We start from the raw sequence: 26,588 nt of genomic DNA on the forward strand, positions 1-26,588 counted from the left end.
AGAGAAGGGAAAGGGGGGACATGATAGAAATCTTCAAATATATCAAGGGTTTTAACATAGTACAGGTGGGAAATTTTCTTCAAAGGAAAACAAGTAATAAAACACAAGGACATGCACTGAAACTGGAGGGAGGTAGGTTCAGGGGAAATGTTAGAAAGAATTACTTCACAGAAAGGGTAGTGGATAAGTGGAATAGCCTCCCATCAGAGGTGGTAGAGGCTAAGACAGTAGAACAATTTAAACATGCTTGGGATAGGCATATGAATATCCTTACAAAGAAATAAGGATTAAAAAGGGTTGAGTTTACCTGAAGGGTAAAAAAAGGGGCAGACTAGATGGGCCAAATGGTTCTTATCTGCCGTCAAATTCTATGTTTCTATGTTCCGATAACAATTAGATTCTGGCTATCATTTCGCTTTTACATCCTAGAAAATTACTTTACCTCTTCATTTTTAGAACCTTTAGTAATTCATCCCCGACTCCTCAATAAATGGATAGGATACAATAATATGTAAGAGTGGTTGGTATTAACTACAGTTGGAATAGTCAAAGAAAGCATAGTAGAAAACTTTTCATTAACAATCTAAAATTAAATAGCTCACATTTAAGGTGCATACACACTGGGCGATTATGCCCAGAATGTATGGACAGTGATGATCGCTATCATCGCTGGGGGAAAGCTGCACAGTGCATATACACACTAAGCGGCTTTCTCCCTGCCCGGCGCCGTCAGCAGGAGAGGACGGCTTTCCACAGGGCAGCGCTATAGAAAGCCATCCTCAAAGCCACTCATTTGCTGGTAATACCAGCAGATGAACGGATTTCCCGGCGATGATGTGGGAGCGCGCATCACAGCTTATTGCCGGGCCGTACACACTGGTCGAAAACTGAGCGGCTTTCACGTAAAAGTCGGCCAGCGTATATGGGCCTTTAAGATGGGTACACACTACCCAATTTTAATGAATGATAATGTAGTTAGGACAATGATATTGTGCAAATACTACTATATAGTTTGTTGGATCCGATACGTAATTCCGGCGGTCGGAATCCCGACACTGGAATCCCGACCGCCGAAATCCCGACATGGGGGGGGGGGGGGACGTGGATCGCCCCCCCTTGCGGGCTCGCTGCGCTCGCCACGCAGCGGGCCCGATGCCTCGCTACGCTCGGCGCGCTATTTTATTCTCCCTCTATGGGTGTCGTGGACACCCACGGAGGGAGAAAGTTTTGGGATTTCGGCGGTCGGGATTCCAGTGTCGGGATTCTGAACGCCGGGATCCCGACCGCCGGCAAATTGACCGCATCCCAGTTTGTTAAATGATCAACCTGATCGTCTGAACACGCAGTCCAATCCGACGATATCGTCAGTAACAGCATGTTCAGCTGGGGCCTTGGCAACATCACTGAATGATATTGTCTAATGTTTACCCGCAGGTCGTTAGTTTTCATACTTTTGGTGGCCCCCTCCCGTATTCTATGTTCTGAGGAAATCCTCGCCATCAGAGGGTGGCAAGGACTCCCTGGAATGGCGTGGTTTTCTGCAGATGCAGGGAGCCCACTGCATAGAGCCGCACTCAACATTTCCACCTCGCCTCAGGGAGTGGGCGAGGTGGAAGCAGTGAGTGAGGGGGAGCGTTGTATACTGAGCGCGGGCTAAAGGAGCCACTCACCCCCACACTGAATATACCATAATGTGTACAGACAGTTAAATATGTTGGGTGTTACACAAATTGTAGCATAATTATGCACTGAAATAAATACTGTCAAATCAAAACATGGTTCATTTTATGAGTTTAAACAGTAGCTTCAGCTCTCTTCCAGAAAATAGATTAGCATTTTGGGATAACCTTGGAAGAATTTGCCTATTTATTTGCCTCTATGAAATGCATCATAAGTAAAGAAAGAAAGAAAAATGGTACTTATGTAGTAGATGGGCGCCCACTAAGCAATTTGTTTAGTGGGCTATTCTGCATAGGAAAATGGCATCACACCGCATGGGCCATTTTAAGGGCCGTGCGATGCGATTTTCCTATGTAATATATTCACTGTTCTCATAGCCCCGGGTGATAGCATCGCACCTCCCGCAAATTTGCATGCGATTTTATAGGGTGTACGATGCCATTACATTAGCTATAAAATAATATGATTGTATGGCATACAATTAGGTTTTAGGCACCCCACCCCCCACCCCGAAGCATGGCGAGCGGCGTCGGAATGCATCCTCCAACCTTTTCATACTCCCACTATCCACGTCGGCGTGGAGTTGATTTTATATAGTGTGGTGAGCGCAGCGAGCCCTGCGGAATACATGTAAAGTAATCCGCGTCCGTTCGCCACACTATATAACATCAACTCCACGCCGACGTGGATAGTGGGGGTATGAAAAGGTCGGAGGACGCGTTCCGACGCCGCTCGCCACGCTTCGGGGTGGTGTGGATAGTGGGGGGGGGGATGCCTAAAACCTCATTGTATGTCATACAATCATATTATTGTATAGCTAATGTAATGGCATCGTACATCCTATAAAATTGCATGCGATCGCATCCGAATTTGCGGGAGGTGCAATGCGATTTTCCTAAGTTACCGTACGTATGCAAATTGGGCGCCCGTCTACTACAGAAGTACCAGAAAAATAAATAAATAACCTGTGTACACACCACAAAGGGAAGAAAAGCTGATGGGGGTCCACCCCACATAATGGTAGTTTATAATGCACTGCAGAAAACATTTGCAGTATAGGTAACACATGCATATTTATTAAGCTCAATCACAAGACATAATTATTTTAATGCAAAACTTAAATGTTTTTTTGGGGGGAAGAAAAAAAAAAAAGCTTGTCACACCTTGCTTAAAAAAAAGCAAAAAACAAAAAACAAAAAAAACAACAACAACCTTTAAACCCAGCAAATACTACAATAGGTGCACCAAATAATGTGTACAATTTACCACACACTTACTAACCTGAAATAACAGAGATTGTTTCTGTTAATGGGCGATTGTAAGGGTGGCCCTTTTTAGTGTAACATTGCTAGTTTATACTTTAATTGGGATATGGCCATTAGGTCGACATGCATTGGATCAACCACTGAAGGTCGACGGCTAAAGTCAACAGGGTTGGAAGGTCGACACACGCATTAGGTCCACAATAAGAACATTTTTTCACAATTTTTTTTTGCAACATGTGCCAACAGGCAGTATTTCACACCCTACATCAGGCATGGCCAAACTATGGCCCTCCAGCCGTTGTGAAACTAGAAGTCTCAGCATGACTTACCATAGTTTTAGAATTCCCTAATAGCACAATTATGGCAATGCATGACTGGACTTTTCACAACAGCTGAAGTGCCATAGTTTGGACATGCTTGCCCTACATCCAATAGAGCAGGGGTGGAGAACCTTCAGCCCTCCAGCTGTTGAGCTCTGCATCCCAGCATGCCCTGCAGCAGTTGTAGCATGGCCACATAACAAAACTGTAACAAGGCATGCTGGGATGTGTAGTTTCACAACAGTTGAGAGAGAGACCAGAGAGACATGATACACTTTGAAAGTGTCCATGTGGACTGTCAACATTAAGGGTTGATCCCATTAACCCTGAAGGGTGTGGATGATTTGCCGAGTGAGAATCATCACAACACCTGGCACACTTCACGGCAGGCCGAATTTGCTGAAAAATGCTTGCACCTCCATAGGGGTGCGAGCAAATTTCAGTGAGTGCGGCCCTGTGAAGGGTGAGTTAGGGTTAATTCGGGTGCCGTTTTCAGTGTGAAAATGGCAACTGAACGGCAACTCGCACCCTTTGGGGCTAATAGGATCGACACCATAGTGACAAAAAAAAAAAGTGAAAAACTGATGTTGACCATTTAACTGTGGACCCTCCCATTGTCAACCTAATGTGTGTGTGTGTCAACCTATTTCATATGTCGACCTAAGCCAGTGATGTCTAACCTTGACACTCCAGCTGTTGTTGAACTACACATCCCAGCATGCTCTGCTCAGGTTTTGCTTTTTGGTCATGCTAAAACTGATGTATGGCATGTGAGATGTATAGTTCAAAAACAGCTGGAGTGTCAAGGTTAGCCATCACTGACCTAAGCCATATAGACCCAAAATGGGTAGATCCAATGCGACTTCAATTGTGAATGAGTTTACAATAAGGATACTATGAAAATAGATACTCTTGTATGTCCACCCTCCCACCTCCAAAGTAACCATGGAGAAGAGCAGTGGCTCATAACCTGTCCACTACCACCACACCGTCCTGCATCAATGCTTCACAGATCATCAGCCCAGTGCTTTCATACATTTGGTGGAACATCAATATGTGATCTTAAAGATATCAGTGTAGATCAGGGATAGCCAACTCCAGTCCCCGAGAGCTACCAACAGTTAACGTTTTTTAAGTCTCCTCAGGGTTAGGTATTCAATGGGGATTCTCGCGGGTGGCAGCGAATCCCGTGAAGAATACTGACCGTCTGAGCACCATACCACACCCGGCACAACTAGGGTCTGGTGGATGGTATAATGGTTAACATTACTGCCTCAAAGCACTGAGGTCATGGGTTTGATTCCCACCATGGCTCTAACTGTGCAGAGTTTGTATATTCTCCCTGTACTTGCGTGGGTTTCCTCTGGGTACTCTGATTTCCTCCCACATTCCAAAAATATACTGATAAGCTAATTGGCTTCCACCAAATTTAACCCTAGAATGTCTGTGTGTGCGCATGTATAGGTGTGCACTATATAAGAAACTGTTAATAAATAACATTTTAACTTGTACATTTAAGAGTTTTTATCCCTTTATTTTAAAGTCAATGGAAGCATACCTTCTCTGCCTCATTATGGCATTATTTTGTCCATCCATCCCTGAACTACAAAGCTTCTGGTGGTGTGGTGTCTGGTGCCTATTCATACTTCTGTAGTGTAGCCCAAGTGAATAGAGGACGGGGGTGTCAAATTATCAGCACAACTGGTTATATAAGTTAACAAGTGTGGAAAAGAGAAAGCCCACCACCACACTATAACTATATATCAGAAAGGGTTGAGATTACCTGAAGGATAAAAAAAAAGGGGCAGACTACATGGGCCAAATGGTTCTTATCTGCCGTCAAATATATATATATATATATATATATATATATATATATATATATATATATATATATATATATATATATATATATATATATACACATATACATATACACATACACACACACACACACACACACACACATATACATACATACATACATACATACATACTAAGAAGGGCACATGTGATTAATTGAATCACAACCTATACTGGTACACAGATGTGCCCCTGCAGAAGCAGGAGAACATGTATGGGAAGGATCAATGCATGATAACAAGCCGGGGGTTCACCATACACTGTGCATTAATACAGGGGCATGGCGAGCAGCACACACAGTAGGCGGCACTCAGGACAGTCATGCAGTACTCAGCATGAGAGGGGGCGGGGGCCGGCTCCATGGGAGCAGCATGGGCAACCAGTGATGGTTGGGGAGAAGTAAGGGGTGCACAGTATGCCAGGTACCTGTGAGCAGAAGTACGAGCCCTGGATGCCCAGCTTGATGCAGGTAGGGCACTGCAGTTTGGCTGCGCTGGTGCAGTCCTCTGTCTCACACACTCTGCTCTCCACCGCCGCCATGCTTCACCCGGCTGCTGCACCCACAGGACGGCGGAGAGGAGGGGACGTGAGGGCGGTGGGCGTGTGCTGGAGACAGCTGGGTGGCGCTGCGACCAGCCTGTCTGCGGGGAGAGCTGGCAGTGACGTACGGTGACAACAGGAAGGAGAACAGCCACTCCGGCAGTGCCGTCGCTCATCATGTGCGCTCAGAGGAGGAAGTCTCTCCTCATAGGTGCCGGCTGCTGTGGGCGGGGCTTTGCGAGATGCAGGCGGCAGGGCGGGGTATATATACATGCACAGTTTGCGGGGCTATGCGTCGGGACATGGTCCTCGGTCTCTCTGCTTCAGGAGGAGTATAGACTGTATATGGGCGGGGTGACCATTATGGGCGTGACCATGACGTAGAGATTAGTGATGCTGTAACAACAAAAACGGCATCAGGGATTCGTATCGTTCGTGAGTGTGAGCTGTTCTGTGTAGACTAGTATCGATTCTGGAAGTCTGGTCAGTATAGGCTGTAGTAGTAGCGCCCGGCCTGGGGCACTGGCAGTCTATAAATATCAGTGCGGTGTACGCCGATGGTTAGGTCCATGTAGTGTTTAGTTATGTCACTGACGGGGGATTATGTAACAGAGCTGTGCTGCAGTGCAGGCGGTACTGTATGTGGGTAAAGCTAGATTACTAGCATAGGTAAGAGTGTTACACAGTAAAAGTACTAAACTATCTCTGGAACAGTTTGTATTTCTGTGCATATTTACTGTGACTGGCTATTATTCCCGTTTGTATGCTGTACCTTCTTGGTTCTGTGTCAGCATTGGCATAATTTAATATATTAGCTTCGATTCAGTATCGGTTATAGTTTTGCGACAATGAGCAAAATATAACACTCACAGGTCAAGGCCAAGATTCAAACACAAATTTTGCATTTGCTGCATCTGCATAGGCGAGCGCAGCCCATTTTCTTAGGGGGTGCACCATTGGAGGGGCGTGTCTATCACTGCCTACTGGACGTGTCTATCAATGCCTATTTGGCATCAATGCAAAGTAAATAGGTGACTTATTTATGTATATGCAATTCAGAATAAATTGTTGCCCCACACATTTACTAGAAGCAGGCGCAGTGGGCGCCATAGGCGCGCTTCAAAAATTTACACTGTAATGCCGGTACTTGTTTCCTAGCACGGCGCCCATCGTAGGTCATCGCATACCTTAAGTTAAGGTATGCGATGGACGTGACCGATGCGATTTCAGGGCTATTTTTAGCCTTTTTCCCCACAATTAAAAAATCGCATGCCTTAAGTTAAGGCATTCAATGCGACCGATGCGATGGACGCGATTTTACATAGGGAACAATGTTAAATGGGCCAATGCACCCGATTTTTCATTGTATACCCTCCCTTATGGGTATTTTACATGAGAAATGCCCCCCCCCCCCCCCCCCCATTGTTAACGCCACCCCACAATGAACGTCAACCCGAAGCATGGCGAGCGCAGCGGTGCGCGTCCTCCGACCTTTTCATACCCTCACTATCCACGTCGGCGTGGAGTTGATTTTATATAGTGTGGCGAGCCCGAAGCGTGGGAAGGGGCGCGTAATACCTGTGAAGTAATGCGCGGCCGCTCGCCATGCTTCGGGCTTGGTGGCTCGCTGCACTCGCCACACTATATTCTATAAATTGGGGTCTGGGGGCCATTTAACATTGGGGCCAATGTAAAATCGGGTCTCAGGGACCCTTTTACATTGATTCCAATGTAAAAATCGCGTCTATCGCATGCAATGCGATCGATTTCGGGGGTCCCGATGGACACAATTCTTATCGCTGGCGCCATGCTAGGAAACAAGTACCGTAATTCCTATTACACATAATGCCACACACTGTGATCCCATTACACGTTGCGCCTTATACCGTGAGGCCCATTACACATTGCGCCTCACACTGTGATGCCCCTTACATGTTACGCAACAGACCATAATGCCCATTACGCCTCAGACCGTGACGACAATTACACATTACGCTTCACATCATGATGCCCATTACACATTATGTCACACACTGTGATGCCTATTACATATTATGCCACATAAATGCTGCTTTCCTAGATGCTCGTTGCTAGGAGTTACATGCTTGATACCAGGGGATTCATGCTTGTTGCCATGAGGGATTACATGCTCATTGCCCAAGGGGATTACATGCTCATTGCCCAGTGGGGAATTACATGCTCATTGCCCAGGGTGGGGTTATATGCTCATTGCCCAGGGGACACTCAGTGCCCCCGGAGACACAGTCCCAGACACAATCACGGCCGCTGAACTATGTATCAGAGTGTTATCATTTAAGCTGGACCTGACAAGACATTGGTTAAACAACTCCCTGGTGGCCAACTGCCCCCCAACACCAACAAAGCAGTATGAAAATTGCCACCGAATTATATATGAAACAAACAAACAGGAAGCACTTCACTGTAGATTTAAAATACAGCCACATATATAACATGCCTCTGTCATCCATCCATACACACACACAGTACATACATACATACATACATACATACACATATATATATATATATATCAGGGAAGTGGGGGGTGATTGGGGTGCGCTACCTAGTATAGAAACTGTACCTCCCAATAAAACATTACAATTTCAAAACAGAATACACATTTCTGAAATAGTGTTCTTGTATTTGAGGATGTTCCCAATGAATAAGCTCAGTCCATCTCTGGGTAAATAGTTCTTTTATTGGTGAAGAAACCCTTCAGGCTGCTGGTGCCTGATGGATGCGGGCTACTTCTCCCCTTCCGCCCTCCCTACCTCGCGATAATTTTTTTTTTAGAAGGTGCTGGGAGAAGGAGGCTGCTGTACATGGGTGGGCAGGCTGCAGCGGGGACTAGAATACGCGGTCGCGGCTGCAGCATTGGTTAGCAGCCAGCCCGGCCGAGTCGCATCATAACTACTGCTGCCAGTCAAAAGGAGGTGCTCCAACCTTGCTGCATCTGTATTGTGTGAATGCTTATCTCTGCCATGGGGCAGGCATTTTTTTGGGGTGGCAGCTGGCGCACCCCCCCCGCCCAGTCGGTTTAGACACTCCCCTTTGCACGTACTTGTCACTTCCACCATGGCGTTTGCCCAAAACCCCTGTGTAGTGCTCAGCCCTGGACCCTCTGGGTACACTAAAACCATGGCGCTCACCTCTGCTCATGTCTCTGGCTTCACAGGGGTACATTTGGTCGCGCTGTCACCGCGTGGTGACACCAGCGTGTTGTGCTCCATTGTCATGCAGGATATGGGTAGCATGCCGCCATATGTGTTTGCGCCTTGTCAGCGTCTGTGTAAAGGCCGGTGCTTGCGCAGCTGCGTATCATCAGGGCTGGCTAGTATCTGTCGCCCTCTCTGGCGGGCACCATCTTCTTGGTTTCCCCAGTCACTCCTGCACGGCTCCGCCTCACTCCCTGATTGCCTGACCAATCCCGGCACAACTCACCTGGTAAGTACTGACTGCTCAGGCTAGTCCGGCAGTCAGTACAATGATGTCCACCCCGCAACATATTTGCTCCCATCTGGTTCTGTAGTTCTCGCTACGCTCCTGAGCTTACTCGCTTCTACCTGGCTCTGTAGTCCTTACTACAATCCGAGCTTCATCCTGAAGGGATCCTACTGGCTGTTCACTGCTTCACGTTCCATCAGACTCTGCTTACCGCCAATTTGGACCATGTGAGGTCAGGCTCTCTAAGGGGTCTCATCTTGCTACAACTCCCGACGGTTATTTCCACGGTTACCTCTGGCAGCAGCCACGGTCATACAGCAAAGGATAACTCCTCTTCATTAAACACCATTCTTCAAACAACCATCCAATCCTCCAATCATCAAATCCTCCATTCTTCAAAAAACCATCCAATCCTCTAAATCCTCAACCAATCATCCAATCTCTCAATCCTCAACCAATCATCCATTCTTTCAATCCTCAACCAATCATCCAACCTCTCAATCTTCAACCTATCTTCCAAATCTTCCAGCAATCATCCAATCTTCAATTATTCATCCAATTTTCCAATTTGCAATACAATCTTCATTCGTTCTTCAACCCGTCCAATCTTCAAGTTCTGCTACTTCAGTTTATATTCAAGTTCCACTCTTCAATTATATTGCAATATTCTTTAAGGACTAAGCTTCATCATTTATTACAATAACTTACTGGACAATTGACTTTTTATATTTGCATATCTGCCATATACCATTTATCTCATCATTTTCACTGTTTGCAATATCTTTATTAAACCCATTATATTTTACTCTCATTGTTTCCTCTAATCTGTCGTGGATGCAACCCCCATATGTCAAGGCACCCAGCCTACGATATTCTCCAGCTGGTGTTACTCCAGACGTGACAGTTTGTACTGACTCCATGGATCCAGCATCAGGTCCGAAGAGAGGTGCGGCTTCTGTACAACAACTTGCAGCTCGCCTGGATCAACAGGAGGCTGCTCAGGAGCAGGTTATTCATGCCCTTCAAGGCCTGACTCAAAGACTGGACACTATTCAGACTACGTTGCAAAAAGGTCAAGGACCTGCAGTTACATCTGCGCTACCATCTAGACCTATTTCTACCACGACAGGAGTTATGGCTTACCTTCAAATTCCCACTCCAGCTAAATTTGATGGGAACCCAAAAAATTGTAGGGGTTTCATCAACCAATGTGAAATTAACTTTGAATTGCAGTCTTCATATTTTCCCACAGAGAGGTCCAAAGTGGCCTATGTGATATCACTTCTTACTGGCTCTGCCCTTAATTGGGCATCTCCCTTATGGGAAAAATCAGATGCTCTACTAGCAGACTATGCCCGGTTTATTTCAACTTTCAAGATCATCTTTGATGAACCTGGGCATGTCAGTTCTGCCGCCACAGAAATTCTAAGACTACGTCAAGGATCCAGGACAGTGGGTCAATATTTAATTCACTTTAAAATCTTAGCTACAGAATTAGCGTGGAATGAGGAGGCCTTTCTAGCAGCATTCATGAACGGACTCTCAGATAAAATCAAAGATGAAGTTGCTGCTAGGGATTTACCTCCTAAACTAGAGGATCTTATCTCTTTATGCACAAAAATAGATTTAAGGCTTCGAGAGAGAAACCATGAGAAAAGCCGATCTGACCCCAAATCCATTTTTCTTGCTAACAAGCCACCTTCTTTATCTACGGAAGAACCTATGCAGGTTAACCGTTCTAAACTGACTCCAGCTGAGCGTAAACGTAGCCAAGTTGAACACCTCTGTTTATATTGTGCTGATCCCCAGCATTTCTTTGATTCCTGCCCTAAGAAGCCGGGAAACGCCAGAACCTAACCTGTGCTAGAGAGGGCAGGTTAGGGGTTGCTTGTACCTCTCTAAAATCCAAAGATTGTATTTTTCAAGTTGCCTTGCAGGTTAAACATCAACTCAGATATCTATCAGCTCTCCTTGATTCAGAGCTTCATCACCGCTGATGTTGTCAAACGCTGGCATTTGCCCACTACATCGCTTCATCGCCCTGGTTATCTTACAGCAGTGGATGGAAAACCCAACCTTTAACCCTGCAGATTGGTCTACATACAGAAAAAATACAATTCTTTGTGATTCCCAAATCTTCATACCCATTGGTCCTGGGCCTTCCCTGGTTAAGGACTCATAATCCCAGTATCAATTGGGCTACTTCTCAAATTCAAGCATGGAGCACTCATTGCACGAATACATGTCTCAACTCCTTAATACCCATTCGACAAATTTCTTTTCAAATCCCAGAAGAATTGTATAATCAGAATCAAGGCTTATCTGTTGCCTTGTCTAAGGCCATTAAAGAACCGCCTTCTCATCATTTATGGGACAATAATATCAACTCAGTTCCAGTTAAAGTGGAAGCCATTCAGACCTGGTCTCGTCCTCATACTCTTCGAGGGATTCAAAGATTCCTGGGTTTTGTAAACTACTACAGGAGATTTATTAAAGACTTTTCCATCATTGTTGCCCCAATAACTGCTCTCATTTGCAAAGGTGCAAAAAATCCCAAATGGGATACTAAAGCCTCTAATGCCTTTTCTTTACTCAAGAAGAGACTCATCTCAGCACCGGTGTTGATTCAACCAGATGTCTCTTTGCCCTTTACGCTTGAGGTTGATACCTCTGCCATTGGTGTTGGTGCAGTTCTGTCCCAGGTGAGAGCTGATGGACAGTTGCATCCATGTGGTTTCTTCTCTAAAAAATTCTCCCCAAGCGAACAGAATTATACTGGAGGGGATCAAGAATTGTTAGCGATTAAAATGGGCTTAGAGGAATGGCAGTACCTGTTAAAAGGGGCAGTTCATGTGGTTGAAATTATTGTCGATTGTAAAAAATTGTCATACTTAAAGAGTGCTCAATGTCTTAATCCCCGTCGAAATAGATGGGCGGTGTTCTTTTCAAAGTTTAATTTTAGATTCTCTGGAGCAAAAAATCGAAAGATGAATGCCTTGTCTAGATCGTGGGAGACTGAAGTGGATACAAAGTTTTGTGGCGAAGGTCCAATTGTCGATCCAATGGTTCTTGCGGCAACCAAGGTGCGAGTTTCAGTTCCACCAGGTAAAATGTTTGTCAAGGCCAAATCAAGACACCGGATTCTTCGTTGGGTCCATGACTCTAAGTTTGCTGGCCCTCCAGGGGTACAGAAAACCTATGAATTCCTGTCACGTCTGTATTGGTGGCCAGATCTGAGGAAGGATATTCAAGACTATGTGGCTTCCTGTCTTCTTTGCGTTCCACCCAAGGTTTCCAGTCATGCTCCAGTAGATCCATTAAGATCATTATCTATTCCTAAAAACCCCTGGTCTCATCTATCGATCGACTTTATACCTCTGCGAGGTTTAAATTCATCTCCCAAATCTGTTGAATTACTCAGTAAAAAATAAATTTTTTAGGATCCATGGGTTATCTGAGGAGATTATATCCGATCAAGGTCTACTATTTGTAACAAAATTTTTGCAAGCTCTATGTAAGTTTCTCAAAGTACATTGTAAATTCAGTACAGCATACTACTCTCAGTCCAATGGTCAAGCAAGATGTGGAGACTTTCCTTTGTTTGCATGTCTCTTCCTTCCAGGATGATTGGGTGGGAGAATTGCCATATGCCGACCAATACTATTTGTCTTCTCCTTCAAATCCTTTCTTTGTTAATTGTGGCTCCCATCCTAGGGTTCCTGAATTCCAGCAAGTACTTGTCACATCTGTACCGGCGTTAACTTTATCTCTTCAGCAGTTTAGACAGCATTGGAGGAGAAACAGGAACTCACTGATAAAAGCCTCACAAAGGTATAAAAGGGTTGCTGATTGGAGAGGAAGACCTGCATCTACTGTGAAAGTAGGTAACAAAGTATGGCTGTCCACCAGAAGTTCTCGTCTACGTGTTCTTTTAGTGAAGTTTGCATCTTGTTTCATTTGGTTATTCCTGATAACTCAAATTCTCAACTCAGTTACCTGCAAAGTAAAATCATCAAGCTATCTATGGATTCCTAATTCTTTTCATATGTCATTATTAAAATCATGTATACTAAACAAATCCTCTCATGCCATACCTGAATCTCCTGAAGTTTCTATCCATAGGGGCATTAAGTACGAAGTGGATTACATCCTGGACTCTCGCATCCGGTACAAAAACTTACAGTATTTCGTCTACTGGAAAAGCTATGGACCGGAAAAAAGATCCTGGACTTATGCCTTTGAGGTACATGCTCCCAATGTGGTGAAAAACCTTCACAGGAAATTCCCAAGTAAGCTTAGAGACTGTCCTGGGGCCACTCGTAAAATGGGGGGTACTGTCACATCCACCATGGCGTTTGCCCAAAACCCCTGTGTAGTGCTCAGCCCTGGACCCACTGGGTACACTAAAACCATGGCGCTCACCTCTGCTCATGTCTCTGGCTTCACAGGGGTACATTTGGTCGCGCTGTCACCGCGTGGCGACACCGGCGTGTTGTGCTCCAGTGTCATGCAGGATATGGGTAGCATGCCGGCATGTGTGTTTGTGCCTGGTCAGCGTCTGTGTAAAGGCTGGTGCTTGCGTAGCTGCGTATCATCAGGGCCGGCTAGTATCTGTCGCCCTCTCTGGTGGGCGCCATCTTCTTGGTTTTCCCAGTCACTCCTGCACGGCTCTGCCTCATTCCCTGATTGCCTGACCAATCCCGGCACAGCTCACCTGGTAAGTACTGACTGCTCAGGCTAGTCCGGCAGTCAGAACAATGATGTCCACCCCGCAACATCATTGCTCCCATCTGGCTCTGTAGCTCTCGCTACGCTCCTGAGCTTACTCGCTCCTACCTGGCTCTGTAGTCCTCACTACAATCCGAGCTTCATCCTGAAGAGATCCTGCTGGCCGGTCACTGCTTCACGTACCATCGGACTCTGCTTACCGCCAATGTGGATCATGCGAGGTCAGGCTCTCTAAGGGGTCTCATCTTGCTACAACTCCCGACGGTTTTTTCCACGATTACCTCTGGCAGCAGCCACGGTCATACAGCAAAGGATAACTCCTCTTCATTAATCACCATTCTTCAAACAGCCATCCAATCCTCCAATCATTCAATCCTCCATTCTTCAAACAACCATCCAATCCTCCAATCATCCAATCCTCTAAATCCTCAACCAATCATCCAATCTCTCAATCCTCAACCAATCATCCAATCTTTCAATCTTCAACCAATCTTCCAACCTCTCAATCTTCAACCTATCATCCAATCTTCCAAATCTTCCAGCAATCATCCAATCTTCAATTATTCATCCAATTTGCAATACAATCTTCATTCGTTCTTCAACCCGTCCAATCTTCAAGTTCTGCTACTTCAGTTTATATTCAAGTTCCACTCTTCAATTATATTGCAATATTCTTTAAGGACTAAGCTTCATCATTTATTACAATAACTTACTGGACAATTGACTTTTTATATTTGCATATCTGCCATATACCATTTATCTCATCATTTTCACTGTTTGCAATATCTTTATTAAACCCATTATATTTTACTCTCATTGTTTCCTCTAATCTGTCGTGGATGCAACCCCCATACGTCAAGGCACCCAGCCTACGATATTCTCCAGCTGGTGTTACTCCAGATGTGACAGTACTGAATCGACGCCCCTGCAACAGTCAGTCATCTTCCTGTCACGACCGCACAATTGGCTAGATGCAGCAAAATAAAAAATGGCATAAACATAGTTACATAGTAGTGAAGGCTGAAAATAGACTTGCGTCCATCTAGTTCAACCTATGTTGTTATAATAGATTATCCATTGCTGTATAGTAGGTTCTTATTTGTACCCATGGATGTTTTTATCCAGTAAGTGTTAGTCCAACTTTATTTTGAACGTATTTATTGAGCCAGCTGACACCACCTCTCCAGGAAGAGCGTTCCAGAGTTTGACTGCTCTGACCGTAAAGAAATTTTTTCTTCTAGCTCAACAAAATCTTTTTTCTTCTAATATATACTCATGCCCTCGCGTCCTAGATTCCTTTGTAGTAAAAAAAAAAAAGGGTGTGTGACAGTTCCTTATATATAATTTGGCAGCAGCCTCCATATACACAAAGCCCGGAATGCTGTACATTCTGGGGCTTGGATGAGGTGGGCAACACAATTTTAAAATCAGCACATGGGCTTCTTTCACACTTCCCCAGCTGTGAGGGTTCAAACCGGATCCCTCCCAGCCAGTGGTGCAAGTAGGAAAAACGACTCAGTGGTACTGTGCCGCGCGCCGCAGGCGCGCGTCGGAAAATGGGTGTGGTTAGGGGCGTGGTTAGGGGCGTGGCCATATGACACTAGGGGAGTGGCTAGAATATTGCACGCCAAAGGCACACGGCCATAATTTACACAGTAATGCCTGTTACGCGTCACACACCCAATACATATGACCCATGCCATAATGCCCTTTACACATTATGCCCCACACCATAATGCTCATTGCACCGCACAACTGATGCCCATTACTAATATACCCCCATAGTGCCAGATATGCCCCCACAGTGCCAGATATGCCCCCACAGTGCCACACATATCATATGCCCCCACAGTGCCAGATATCATATGCCCCCACAGTGCCAGATATCATATGCCCCCTGTGCCAGATATCATATGCCACACAGTGCAACACATACAGTATGACCCCAGTGCCAGATATCATATGCCCCACAGTGCAACACATATGCCCCCAGTGCCAGATATCATATGCCACACAGTGCAACACATACAGTATGCCCCCAGTGCCAGATATCATATGCCCCACAGTGCAACACATATGCCCCCAGTGCCATATATCATATGCCCCACAGTGCAACACATATGCCCCCAGTGCCAGATATCATATGCCACACAGTGCAACACATACAGTATGCCCCCAGTGCCAGATATCATATGCCCCACAGTGCAACACATATGCCCCCAGTGCCATATATCATATGCCCCACAGTGCAACACATATGCCCCCAGTGCCAGATATCATATGCCCCACAGTGCAACACATATGCCCCCTGTGCCAGATATCATATACCCCACAGTGCCACACATATGCCCCCAGTGCCACACATATGCCCCCAGTGCCAGATATGCCCCCACAGTGCCAAACATATGCCCCCACAGTGCCACAAATAAATGCCCCCACAGTATTCAGCAGCAACTCACTGTTAGGTCAGGTACTCTCGTCCCCCGCCGCCGCTGCCTGCTTCTTCCCAGGGGAGGGGAGCGGAGCGCATCTTCTGTCTCCCCTGCCCCGCCGTCTATCTCGCGGGCTGGCTCCTGACTGGCTGCCACCCAGCGAGCTCTGATTGGTGAGCAGGCGTCTGTGTCACAGTGACACAGGGAGGGGAAGGAGAGACGCGCGATGCGCTCCCCTCCCCTCTGAATGCTTTCAGCAGTGGCGGGGCGGCGGATACCACGGCCCCCGCCACTTACATATGCGCACATGTGCATTGACTACTTTTGGGGGCATTTGTTATGGCCGCCATACTTGCACCACTGTATATGACCCCCACAGTGCCACACATATGCCCACCACAGTGCCACAGATATGCCCACCACAGTGCCACACATATGCCCACACAGTGCCACACATATGCCCCCAGTGCCAGCCATATGCCCCCACAGTGCCAGCCAGTACCAGATATGCCCCCACAGTGTCAGATATGCCCCCAGTGCCAGACATGCCCCCACATTGCTATGTATGCCCCCACAGTGCCAGATTTGCATCTCACAGTGCCAGATATGCCCCCCACAGTGCAACACATATGCGCCAGATATGCCCCATGCCAGATATGCCCCCCACAGTGCCAGATATGCCCCCAGTGTCAGATATGCCCACACAGTGCCACACATATGCCCCCAGTGCCAGCCATATGCCCCCACAGTGCCAGACAGAACCATATATGCCCCCACAGTGCCAAATATGCCCCCCCACAGTGCCAGGTATGCCCCCCACAGTGCCACATATGCCCACCACAGTGCCAGATATGCCCACCACAGTGCCAGATATGCCCACCACAGTGCCAAATATGCCCCCACAGTGCTAGGTATGCCCCCCACAGTGCCAGATATGCCCCCCACATTGTCAGCTGCAGAACAGCACAACTCACCGTTGGTGGGTTGCTGGCTTGCTGCAGCCTGGTCTCTCCCGCTCCAGCCGCTGCCTCCCCCTGCCGCCACCTCCGCGCCGCTGCCTCCGCACCGCTGCTGCTGCTAAGGGAGGGGAGGAAGTGAAGGAGAGACACACGATGCGCTCCCCGCCCCTCCCCTCCATAGGGAATCTGCTGTGGCGGGGGGCAGTGGACCTGTACAGGCCACGCCCCCCGCCACTTACATATGCGCGCATGCGCACAATGTTCCGGGGGGGTAATTTCTTATGGCGGTACGGGGTACCGGCACCCTATGTTTTAGTGGTACGCCGTACCACCCCGTACCGCCTCTCTTGCAGCACTGCTCCCAGCATCTGTAATACCCTGGTACTACAATAGTTAATAACTATTTAATTGTATTATGCATAGTAAGGGCTATATCCTGTGTACTGATTGGGAGAAGTTTGGAGTCCAGGCAGTGTTCACATGCAAGCCTCCTGCAGAGAGGGGAAAGACAGGAAGTGTAATACCCCTTTTACACCAAGGCATAACCCAGGTTGGACCCAGGTCAGCGTTGGTGTAAAAGGAGCCAACCCAGGTCCAGTAACACTGGTCTCCTACCCAGGTCTTGACCAGGTTTGAACACTGGTTGGACCTGGGTTGTGGGCAGTGTAAATGGTCCCAACCCAGGATGGGACATCCGGGTAGTGCTGAAAGGATACCAGAAGTGCTGGACGCCTTTCCACAGTGCGCCGCAGTGTCAAAAGACAGCAGCCAGGAAGGAAATGGGCAGTGCACACAGAAATCATAATTGGATGCAGTATCATTTATAGCACAGGTCTTCAACCTGTGGCCCTCCAGATGTTGTGAAACTACATTTCCCAGCATGCCCTGACAGTTTTGGTATGCTCTTATAGGAAAAAATGTGGCAATGCATGTTGGAACATGTAGTTTCACAACATCTGGAGGGCCATAGGTTGAAGACCCATGATATAGGAAGGGGGCTGGGGGGAGCACATGGGTGATGCTGCACTTTTATCCCGCTATATGTGCTTGAGCACTGAAAAAAATTTTTTTTTAAATATTTTACAAATTAAACAAACCAAAATTTTTCAATACTAACTAGTCATGTCTTTTCATTTTAATTTTAAATCATTGAGGGGAGGTTGGCTGGCAGTTTATTAGTCCTAACATGGACATTTTTAATGTCATCCATTCGAAAAAGCAGGCTGACCCAGGTTCAATGTAAACGGTGCAGACCTGGGTCACAGTGCTGTATAAATGGGGTATGAAGCTGGGTCCAACCCTGGAAACTCCTGTGTTCAAAGACCAGGGTCCAACCAAGGATTTTGGTGTAAAAGGGGTATTAGAAAGCAGCACAGGTCAGGAGGAAAATCTAGGAGAAGGATGCATGTTTGCTGGGACCATGGGACAGCCAGCCATTGTTCCCATGGTCCCCAACTTTGGAAACAGCAGCCATAAGTTGCACCCCTTCTATGGAGAGAGCAGCAGTACCTGTGGGTTGCTGTGAAGAGAGTCCATTTCTGCAGAGAAATATGAGAAGAATGCAGCCTCAGTTAGAGCCCTTCACAGCACATGTGGGGAGTGCTGCCACAGTCCCCGCAAGGCATCTGATAGAGAGAGAGAGACCGCAGTGTGAGAGCAGCAGTACTCAGAGTCCAGTGAGAGGGTGATGCCCACCGGTAAGGGTGCCCTAGAAGAGTGCCAGGTGTGAGTCTCAGGAGAGGATGTATCTGGGTGAGTGGTCGAAAGCCACGCGGCATGCTGAGTAGCCCCCCATTGACAAGAGTCCTTGTTATGGATGAGAGAGACTGTAACCTCTTATGTGTAGCACTACTGGTCCCAGGATGCCCTGGTATGTACTGTTGTTCACCATATTTATGCCGCTGCAATTAAATGATGTGCTGGAGGAGGTGCCTTGATGTAACCGATATGATTAATGTGCTTGAGGAGTTGGCGTGATACATGATCTAATGTAACCATTATGCTGTGTTCTGGAGGAGAGTGTTCAAGAAGTTATCCCTGCAATATCCTTGCTATTTGTTAAATAAACTGTTTATGCTGTTTTATGAGATGCCTGGCGCCCAATTATTTCCTGCGCTGCACTGACAGCTGTATTCCACTCCCACAATGTAACTGTAATTAATCCTGATTATTCAGGGGACTCCCTGGTACCTGTGCCTTACCCATGACCAGTCGAGGAAAGTAAGTGTGATTCACCATACACAGTGAATGCAGTTACCTATTGCCATTGGGGTTTTACACATCCCTGGTGGCATGCGTGTCACTCGACGCATGCGCATATAGGACTCTGGGTGCAGAGTGGAAGTTCTATCATCACAAAGAATGGGGCAGATGTATTAAGCCTTAACAAGAGATAAATGCAAGGGTGATAAGGAGAGATAAACCTCCAGCCAATCAGCTGCTTACTGATTTTTTTTTTTCAAACACAGGCTGCAACATGGCAGTTAGCAGGTGATTGGCTGGACGTTTATCTCTCCTTATCACCCTTGGATTTATCTCTTGTTAAAGCTTAATACATCTGCCCCATTGACTCTTACTGCAAAAGCTGTCCTTTGCAGATTCTTCATGCATACGGCATTAGTAAATGCCGGTATGCATTCGCAGGGTGGCATCTCACCCAATGTCACAATGCGACCTCAGTTTCAGGCTATTGCACCACTATGCATTTTTTGCAGATCTGAGGGGTTTATTGAATTAGCCCCATAGGGCGGTATTCATTTAGTAGCTGGGTTTACCTTGCAGCCAATTGGCAGCAAAAGTATCTGCGGCATGGAGAAAGGCTATTCAATTAAATAGCCTTTTTCCCCATAGCGAGAAATCAGGATTCCAAGTAAACTGAGGAATTAAGTTTTTTTTCCCATATACGAAACCAATTATATATAAAAAAAAAAAAAACAGAGCTGTGAGGTTCACTCTGACTTTGGGGATTTGTGCACTGGGTGATCCCTGCTAATTAACTATCTCTGGCGCTGCAATTAGCCGCATGATTTATACTAATTGAATACCAACAGCCTCTTATCAAAACGAAAGCATGTGTTCATTTGCGAGCAGGGTAGAAATCATTTGACGGTCAGTGACCATCAAATGATTTCAGCCACGTACACTACCCTGCGAATGGATGTTTATGCAAAATAACCATTCACAAAGCGGTGGGCACATTTCCATAGCAGCGGGGTCGAGTGAATTACCGCTGTTTAGCGAGCCAACCAGAATAACCCCAACAGACTAGTCTGGAAGTAATCTGCTTGGTGTTTGGTTCTCTGAAGACCTGGAAGTGTGGGATCTGCTGACTAGGCAATTATACATATGCAGCCTTTCCCATCATTTCTGGTGCATCACCAGCTGTCCGTATCTGGCATGCACGTTGACACGTGGGTGCCAGGAGCCGCTCCGATGAGAGTCGCTCCATCTGTAGATCATTCTCCATACCATTTGAGCTTCAGTTTTTAGCTACCAATAATGACCAGGCATTCCTTAACCCCTTGGGTGGTATGGGCAGAAATTTCATGGCATACCACTAATGTGGAATAGGTGCGCGCCAGTGGTGTCCAGGTGTGCACCACCTCTAGAGCCGCCCCCGTCAATCCTCTCAACCCCCCTAACACCTTTGCTCCGGCGAACGTACGCTGGAGCTCCCCTGACCCCCTCTTCCCCAGCCACCATGCAGTTTACAGCAATGACATAGGCTGCAGGCTCGGGGGTGTTCGGGGCGGCTCGGGAGAGTTCAGATGCCCGAGTCCTCCCGAGCCACCGCAAACATCCCCGAGCCTGTCATCTGAGGTCAATTCAGTGACTGGCGACTGGGGCAGTGGCGGCAGGGGATCACGGCCTCCGGCGCACAAACGCCGGAGGTAAGGTGGGGCTGGCTCATGCGATCTGTGGTGGGTTTTGCTGAGGCAGGACAACCCTGCCCTGGTAGGTTTGTCCTGCCCTAGCAAAACCCACCACTCAAGGGGTTAAAGACAACATTGGCTATTCCTCCGACACCTGTCATTATCAAGCACAGCCTATAACACAACAGTAAGGAGCTGATCTGCTCGTAATTTGGCCCTTATTCAGATCTGATCTCAGTACAAATGTATTCTCAAAATGGGCAAAACCATGTGCACTGCAGGTGGGGCAGATGTAACATGTATAGATCTAGTTAGATTTGTGTGAGTTATTTTGTTTATGTGCAGGGTAAATACAGTTTCAACACACCCCACCCAAATCTAACTCTCTCTGCACATGACATCTGCCCCACCTGCATTGCACATGGATTTTTCCCATTTTGAAAACAAAGTTGTACTGCGATCAGATCTGAATAAGGGCTCTTATCTCCCACTATTAAGGTGTGTATTAACCCCTTCACTGGTACCCCCGATAATTTTCCGGGTTATGCTCCAGTGTGCAGACAGACAAACCCAGAAAATCCTTGGGAGTGCCACTGCCTGCGCCGCTGAGATCAGTGCTGCACTCAGCTTCCGCCTCTGCCTGGCCCTGCCTCCTTCCCCCAGCTGTGTACAGCATGACCTTGCTAACGTCATGCCGGGTATGTCCACACGGGTAGACCCGTTCACACTGCAAAAAAACTGTATTAAAAGGCAAATTACCTTTTTTGCCTTAACAATGAGAATGGGCTGCAGTCCCCGGGACACATAAATGTCAGGTAAAACCTGTGTTCATCACATTGGCAGTGTAAACACAGTGTAAGTCATATTATGACGGGTGTGGATCAGTTGGTCACCAACAATCAGTTAGACAGTCATTAGGTTGACACCATTAGGTCGACATGAGTCTAGGTCGACATTGGTAAGGTCGACCGGGTCATTAGGTCGACATGGGTAAGGACGACAGTAAAAAAGTCACCATGGTTTTCTTTTTAATAATTTTTTGGATTATTATTATATTTTTTTTACGCAATATTGTACAATAAAATACCGTATCACATCGTATGCCATACAATGCGATGGTAAACGATTTTTTACTGTACAATCACCCTGATGGGTCCTTACAATGTTAAATGCCCCCCCCCCCCCATTGTCAATGCCACCCCCAGGATCAACGCCAACCCGAAGCGTGGTGAGCGCAGCGAGCCCGCGAGGGGCGGCGGTACGTGTCCTCCGACCTTTTCATACCCCCACTATCCACGTCGGCGTGGAGTTTATTTTAGATAATGTGATGAGTGCAGCGAGCCACCGAGCCCTAAGCATGGTGAGCAGACGCGCAATACATGTAAAGTAATACGTGCCCCCTCGCGGGGCTCGCTGCGCTCGCCACACTTCGGGCTCGGTGGCTCACTGCACTCGCCACACTAAAATCAACTCCACTCGCCACGCTTCAGGTTGGCGTTGATCCTGGGGGTGGCATTGACAATGGGGGGGGCATTTAACATGGTAAGGACCCATCAGGGTGGTTGTACAATAAAAAATCGTATACCATCGCATCGTATGCGGCTATATGGCATGCGATGCGATCTCATAAGATGCCATAAGATGAAAATCTTGGGCGCCATGCTAGTAAACAAGTACCGAACAATCACTTCACTGAAAGCTATGTATGATTTTAATTTAGATATGTCTCTGTAAACATGCTTTTTGAAAAGTAGGCAAGTATGGGTATATAAAATTCATTGCATAAGCATCACATTTATTATCACATATATTATGTTGCATTAGAAGAAAATAACTATGACAGCACAAGTTGCAAACAAATCTAATATTGCAGGCAGAAATGTTATTGTTAATAACAATAATATTATCTAGCAATATCTCACAACAAGCATTTAAACACATATACACCCTTATATGGAGCTAGACATGCCTTTTGGGTGGAGCATGACACACCCATTCATCAGCATGCCATGTCAAATTCTACTACCAACTATAATCTCCCTGAGATTTTTAAAATTAAGCAAGTACAGTATGGGCTTAATAAAAAGATCTCTCTTCTCTTTATCATAAATCAGTAATGGAGTCGCATAAGCAAGTATGGGCTTAATAAAAATATCTCTCTTCTCTTTATCATAAATCAGTTATGGAGTCGCAGGTTTCGTCACTTGGCTGGTGGGATGGTCAGAGGTGTACCCATCTTAAGGGTACAGGGGCTACAGTACATTGTGAGTTTCCTTTATAAATCAGCAAAGCAGTGAAAGACTCCATGGGCAAAATGTAATAGGGGTCGACTTTTTAGACATGTGCGATTTTTGATAAAAAAACGGCCGAAATCGCACTTTTTCCAAAAATCGCACATGTAATAGGGTGCGATTCGCTGTAAAAAATCGCACTCACATTTTGAAGTGGCAATTTTTTGTCAGAGTTCAATTCACATCCAGATGTTTTCCCATTATAAAGTATACAAATCGCACATGTAATAGGGTGCGATTTTTGGTAAACGTTACCAAAAATCGCCAAAAAATTAGGCCAGGTTCTGACTGGCGAATTTTACAGAACCATGCACAGTGGCAAACGCAGGATTTTCAGAAGGGGGTTTCCAGAGGGGCGGAGCAAAGCACGGAGATGGACACTTAGGTGACCCAGTATATGCCGAGTCAGTTAAAGTATTATAGATAGACCAAATGTATATAAATAATAATAATAATAATAATAATATACACACACACACACATATATATATATATATATATATATATATATATATACACACATACATAACAGCAGTGTAGACCCCTGGGCATAGCAATGTGTTGGGGCCCCTACCGATCCTCCAGTGGTAGGGGTGGGGGAAGCTTTGATGTCCCACGGGTGGTAGGGGGTAGTATATCAACCGCTCAGCATGTAGGGCCTGGATCAGTAATTTCCACTAATTACCCCTTTACTGCACAGATGGAGGGAGATGTGGTGGGAGAAGGGGGCATTGGGCTGAATGAAGGGGCCCTGATACATAACTTCCTGGGTGGTAGAGGATGTTTAATATGCAGAGGAGGGTGTATAGTGGATTGGGTTTATTATTCATAATTTTCTGGTGGGAGGACAGCTTGCTTGACTGCAGATATCTCCAGTTCCCAGAAATAGATTTCTTAGATTTTAATGGAATTTAAAACTAGATAATCCCACCTACCAAATGGTATTGGGGACTAGGGGAACAGAGTTCAGGAGGCAGAGCAATCCACCAACGAGTATATAAAACTACATACTAGTTGTGTGGAGCTGGAGCAGTAACCAGCTGCTGGAAGGCTGATATCTCTGGTTCTGGGAAAAGTAGAGACAAGCTTCTAGTGTCCATCAAAGGGGGAGAGTCCCAGCTTTTGGAATATACCCTCAGAAAAACTCTAAGTCAGGCAGAACCTGAAATATCTGACTGGGAAGAGCAATTAACAGGCTTGGATGGGGGCCACTGTTTTGAAGTCAGATATCTCCGGTTCCCAAGGGCCGATTTTTAAAATTCTTGTACCTATGAAAAGAGGGGACCCTCAGCTTTCAGCCTAGGTCCCTTAGACTCCTAGGGGGGTTTCTGGGTACTCAGAAACCCCCCCTGCGTGCGCTACTGATGCACAGATCATTGTGATTTGTGCATGGTTTTGTGGAAAAAAAAAGGGTTAAATCCCCCAAAAACGGGAAAAAAATGGCGTGGGGTTCCCCCTTCTGAGCATAACCAGCCCTGGGTTCAAAGAGCCGGTCCTGGTTTCATAAAATCACAGGGACAAACATATTGGGGTTCCCTTGATTTTACAAAACCAGCACCAGGCTCAAAGGCCGGTCCTGGTTCCCAAAATATGGGAGACAAAATGACTAGGGGTCCCCCGTATTTCAAGAACCAGCACCGGGCCCAACCAGCCAGCCTTTTGGGTGGAGCATGACACACCCATTCATTCCCGCCAGCCAATCATGGTTTTCCCAGACTATGATTGGCTGGCAGGCAGGGCTAAGTCCTGATCTGGGGGCGGAGCTCCCGATGTAAACAAACCTGCCCCCAGATACCGGAGAGCATTGCAAAGGGTGCGGAGAAGCCCTGAAGATCAGCGTGGCGAGTATAATTTGCTTCTACAGGTTCCCCACTATGGATTCTACTGGAGAAGGGGACCAATCTTCTATCAAGTCAGGTGAGTTGGAATGTATGGGCTCCGTGTGTAATAAAGTTATACTGTAAGTGTGTCTGTGTGGTTTTTTTTTTTTACTATTTGTACTGCTGGGGCATTACTAGTCCCAGCGGGCCCTTTATTGCCCCGCATGCTGGGACTTGTGGTTCTCCAAGTCCCTGCATGCGGTGCTGGCTTGCTGGAACTTGTAGTGCCACAGCAATACACAATGGTTTATACTTTTTTTTACACTATAAAATGATGACCACCGCCCAGGGGCATCGAAGACAGCCCCGGGCTTCAGCGTGGGGAGGTAAGTTTACACTTCCCCGGGACCCCTGCCCATGTTAACCGGTCAGAGGGATAAATGGTTTGGTTGGGGGGACTTGTATAAAAAGTCTCCCCCCTGCTGCGGCCTTACCCTGCTGGCTGGTTGGGCCCAGTGCTGGTTCTTGAAATACTGGGGTCCTTTTGTCTCCTGTATTTTGGGATCCAGGACCGGCCTTTGAGCCTGGTGCTGGTTTTGTAAATTCAAGGGAACCCCTTGAATTTGTTTGTCCCTGTGATTTTATGAAACTGGTTATGCCAACATGCAATTTTGTACACCAAATTGCATGTTGGAAAATGTGCACATTTTCACGACTGAAAATGCGTACATTTTTAAGTCTAAAAATCGCACTAAATCGCACCATATCGCACTTTGTTGCCGCGAATTCGCATCTCATTACATATGTGAATTTGCAGCAAAAAAAAAAATCGATTTTCAAAGGTGCGATTTGGGTGATTTTTAAACGTGACCAAAAATCGCCACCTACTACATTTCGCCCCATTTGTGATCTGCTTCTGTGCACAATGCCCTATTTTGCATAGACTTGCATAGTAATTGACAATTTTTGCATTTTGTTGTTTCTTTAGTTGCTGAATGGATTTCTGCCTGAACAGATCTTACAGATGAAGCTTTGTGATCACTGATTATATGTAGAGCTTATTAAAATTCTGTAAAATGGAAGGTGTTATTGTAAAATTTTTATGGGTGTTACAGAACATGCCCTTACACATTATGCCACACAATGTAATGCTTATTACAGATTATACCACATACACAATTCCCCTGGAGTTTATTTTAGATAATGTGATGAGTGCAGCGAGCCACCGAGCCCTAAGCATGGTGAGCAGACGCGCAATACATGTAAAGTAATACGTGCCCCCTCGCGGGGCTCGCTGCGCTCGCCACACTTCGGGCTCGGTGGCTCACTGCACTCGCCACACTAAAATCAACT

General features: G+C 46.4%; 1 protein-coding gene and 1 long non-coding RNA gene across 3 annotated transcripts in view; one reads left to right on the top strand and one right to left on the bottom strand.

Moving 5' to 3' along the window:
* The window catches only part of METAP1 (methionyl aminopeptidase 1), a 36,997-nt gene extending 31,131 nt beyond the window's left edge, over positions 1-5,866 (bottom strand). The window contains exon 1 of one of the 2 annotated variants that reach the window (XM_083179058.1): positions 5,555-5,866. In XM_083179058.1, the coding sequence (XP_083035184.1) occupies positions 5,555-5,668 (114 nt within the window). In that variant the 5' untranslated portion in view covers positions 5,669-5,866. The remainder of the gene's footprint in view (positions 1-5,554) is intronic. The other variant, XM_083179056.1, reaches the window with a different exon arrangement.
* Positions 5,867-6,008: 142 nt separating this feature from the next.
* LOC146065641 (uncharacterized) lies at positions 6,009-26,348 on the top strand. Its single transcript, XR_014472474.1, has 3 exons — positions 6,009-6,151; positions 23,305-23,388; positions 26,224-26,348. It is a non-coding gene; the product is annotated as an uncharacterized LOC146065641 (long non-coding RNA).
* Positions 26,349-26,588: the final 240 nt, after the last annotated feature.

This window comes from Crinia signifera, chromosome 1, assembly GCF_055691185.1.
Source record: "Crinia signifera chromosome 1, ASM5569118v1, whole genome shotgun sequence".
NCBI classification, from domain to species: Eukaryota; Metazoa; Chordata; class Amphibia; order Anura; family Myobatrachidae; genus Crinia; species Crinia signifera.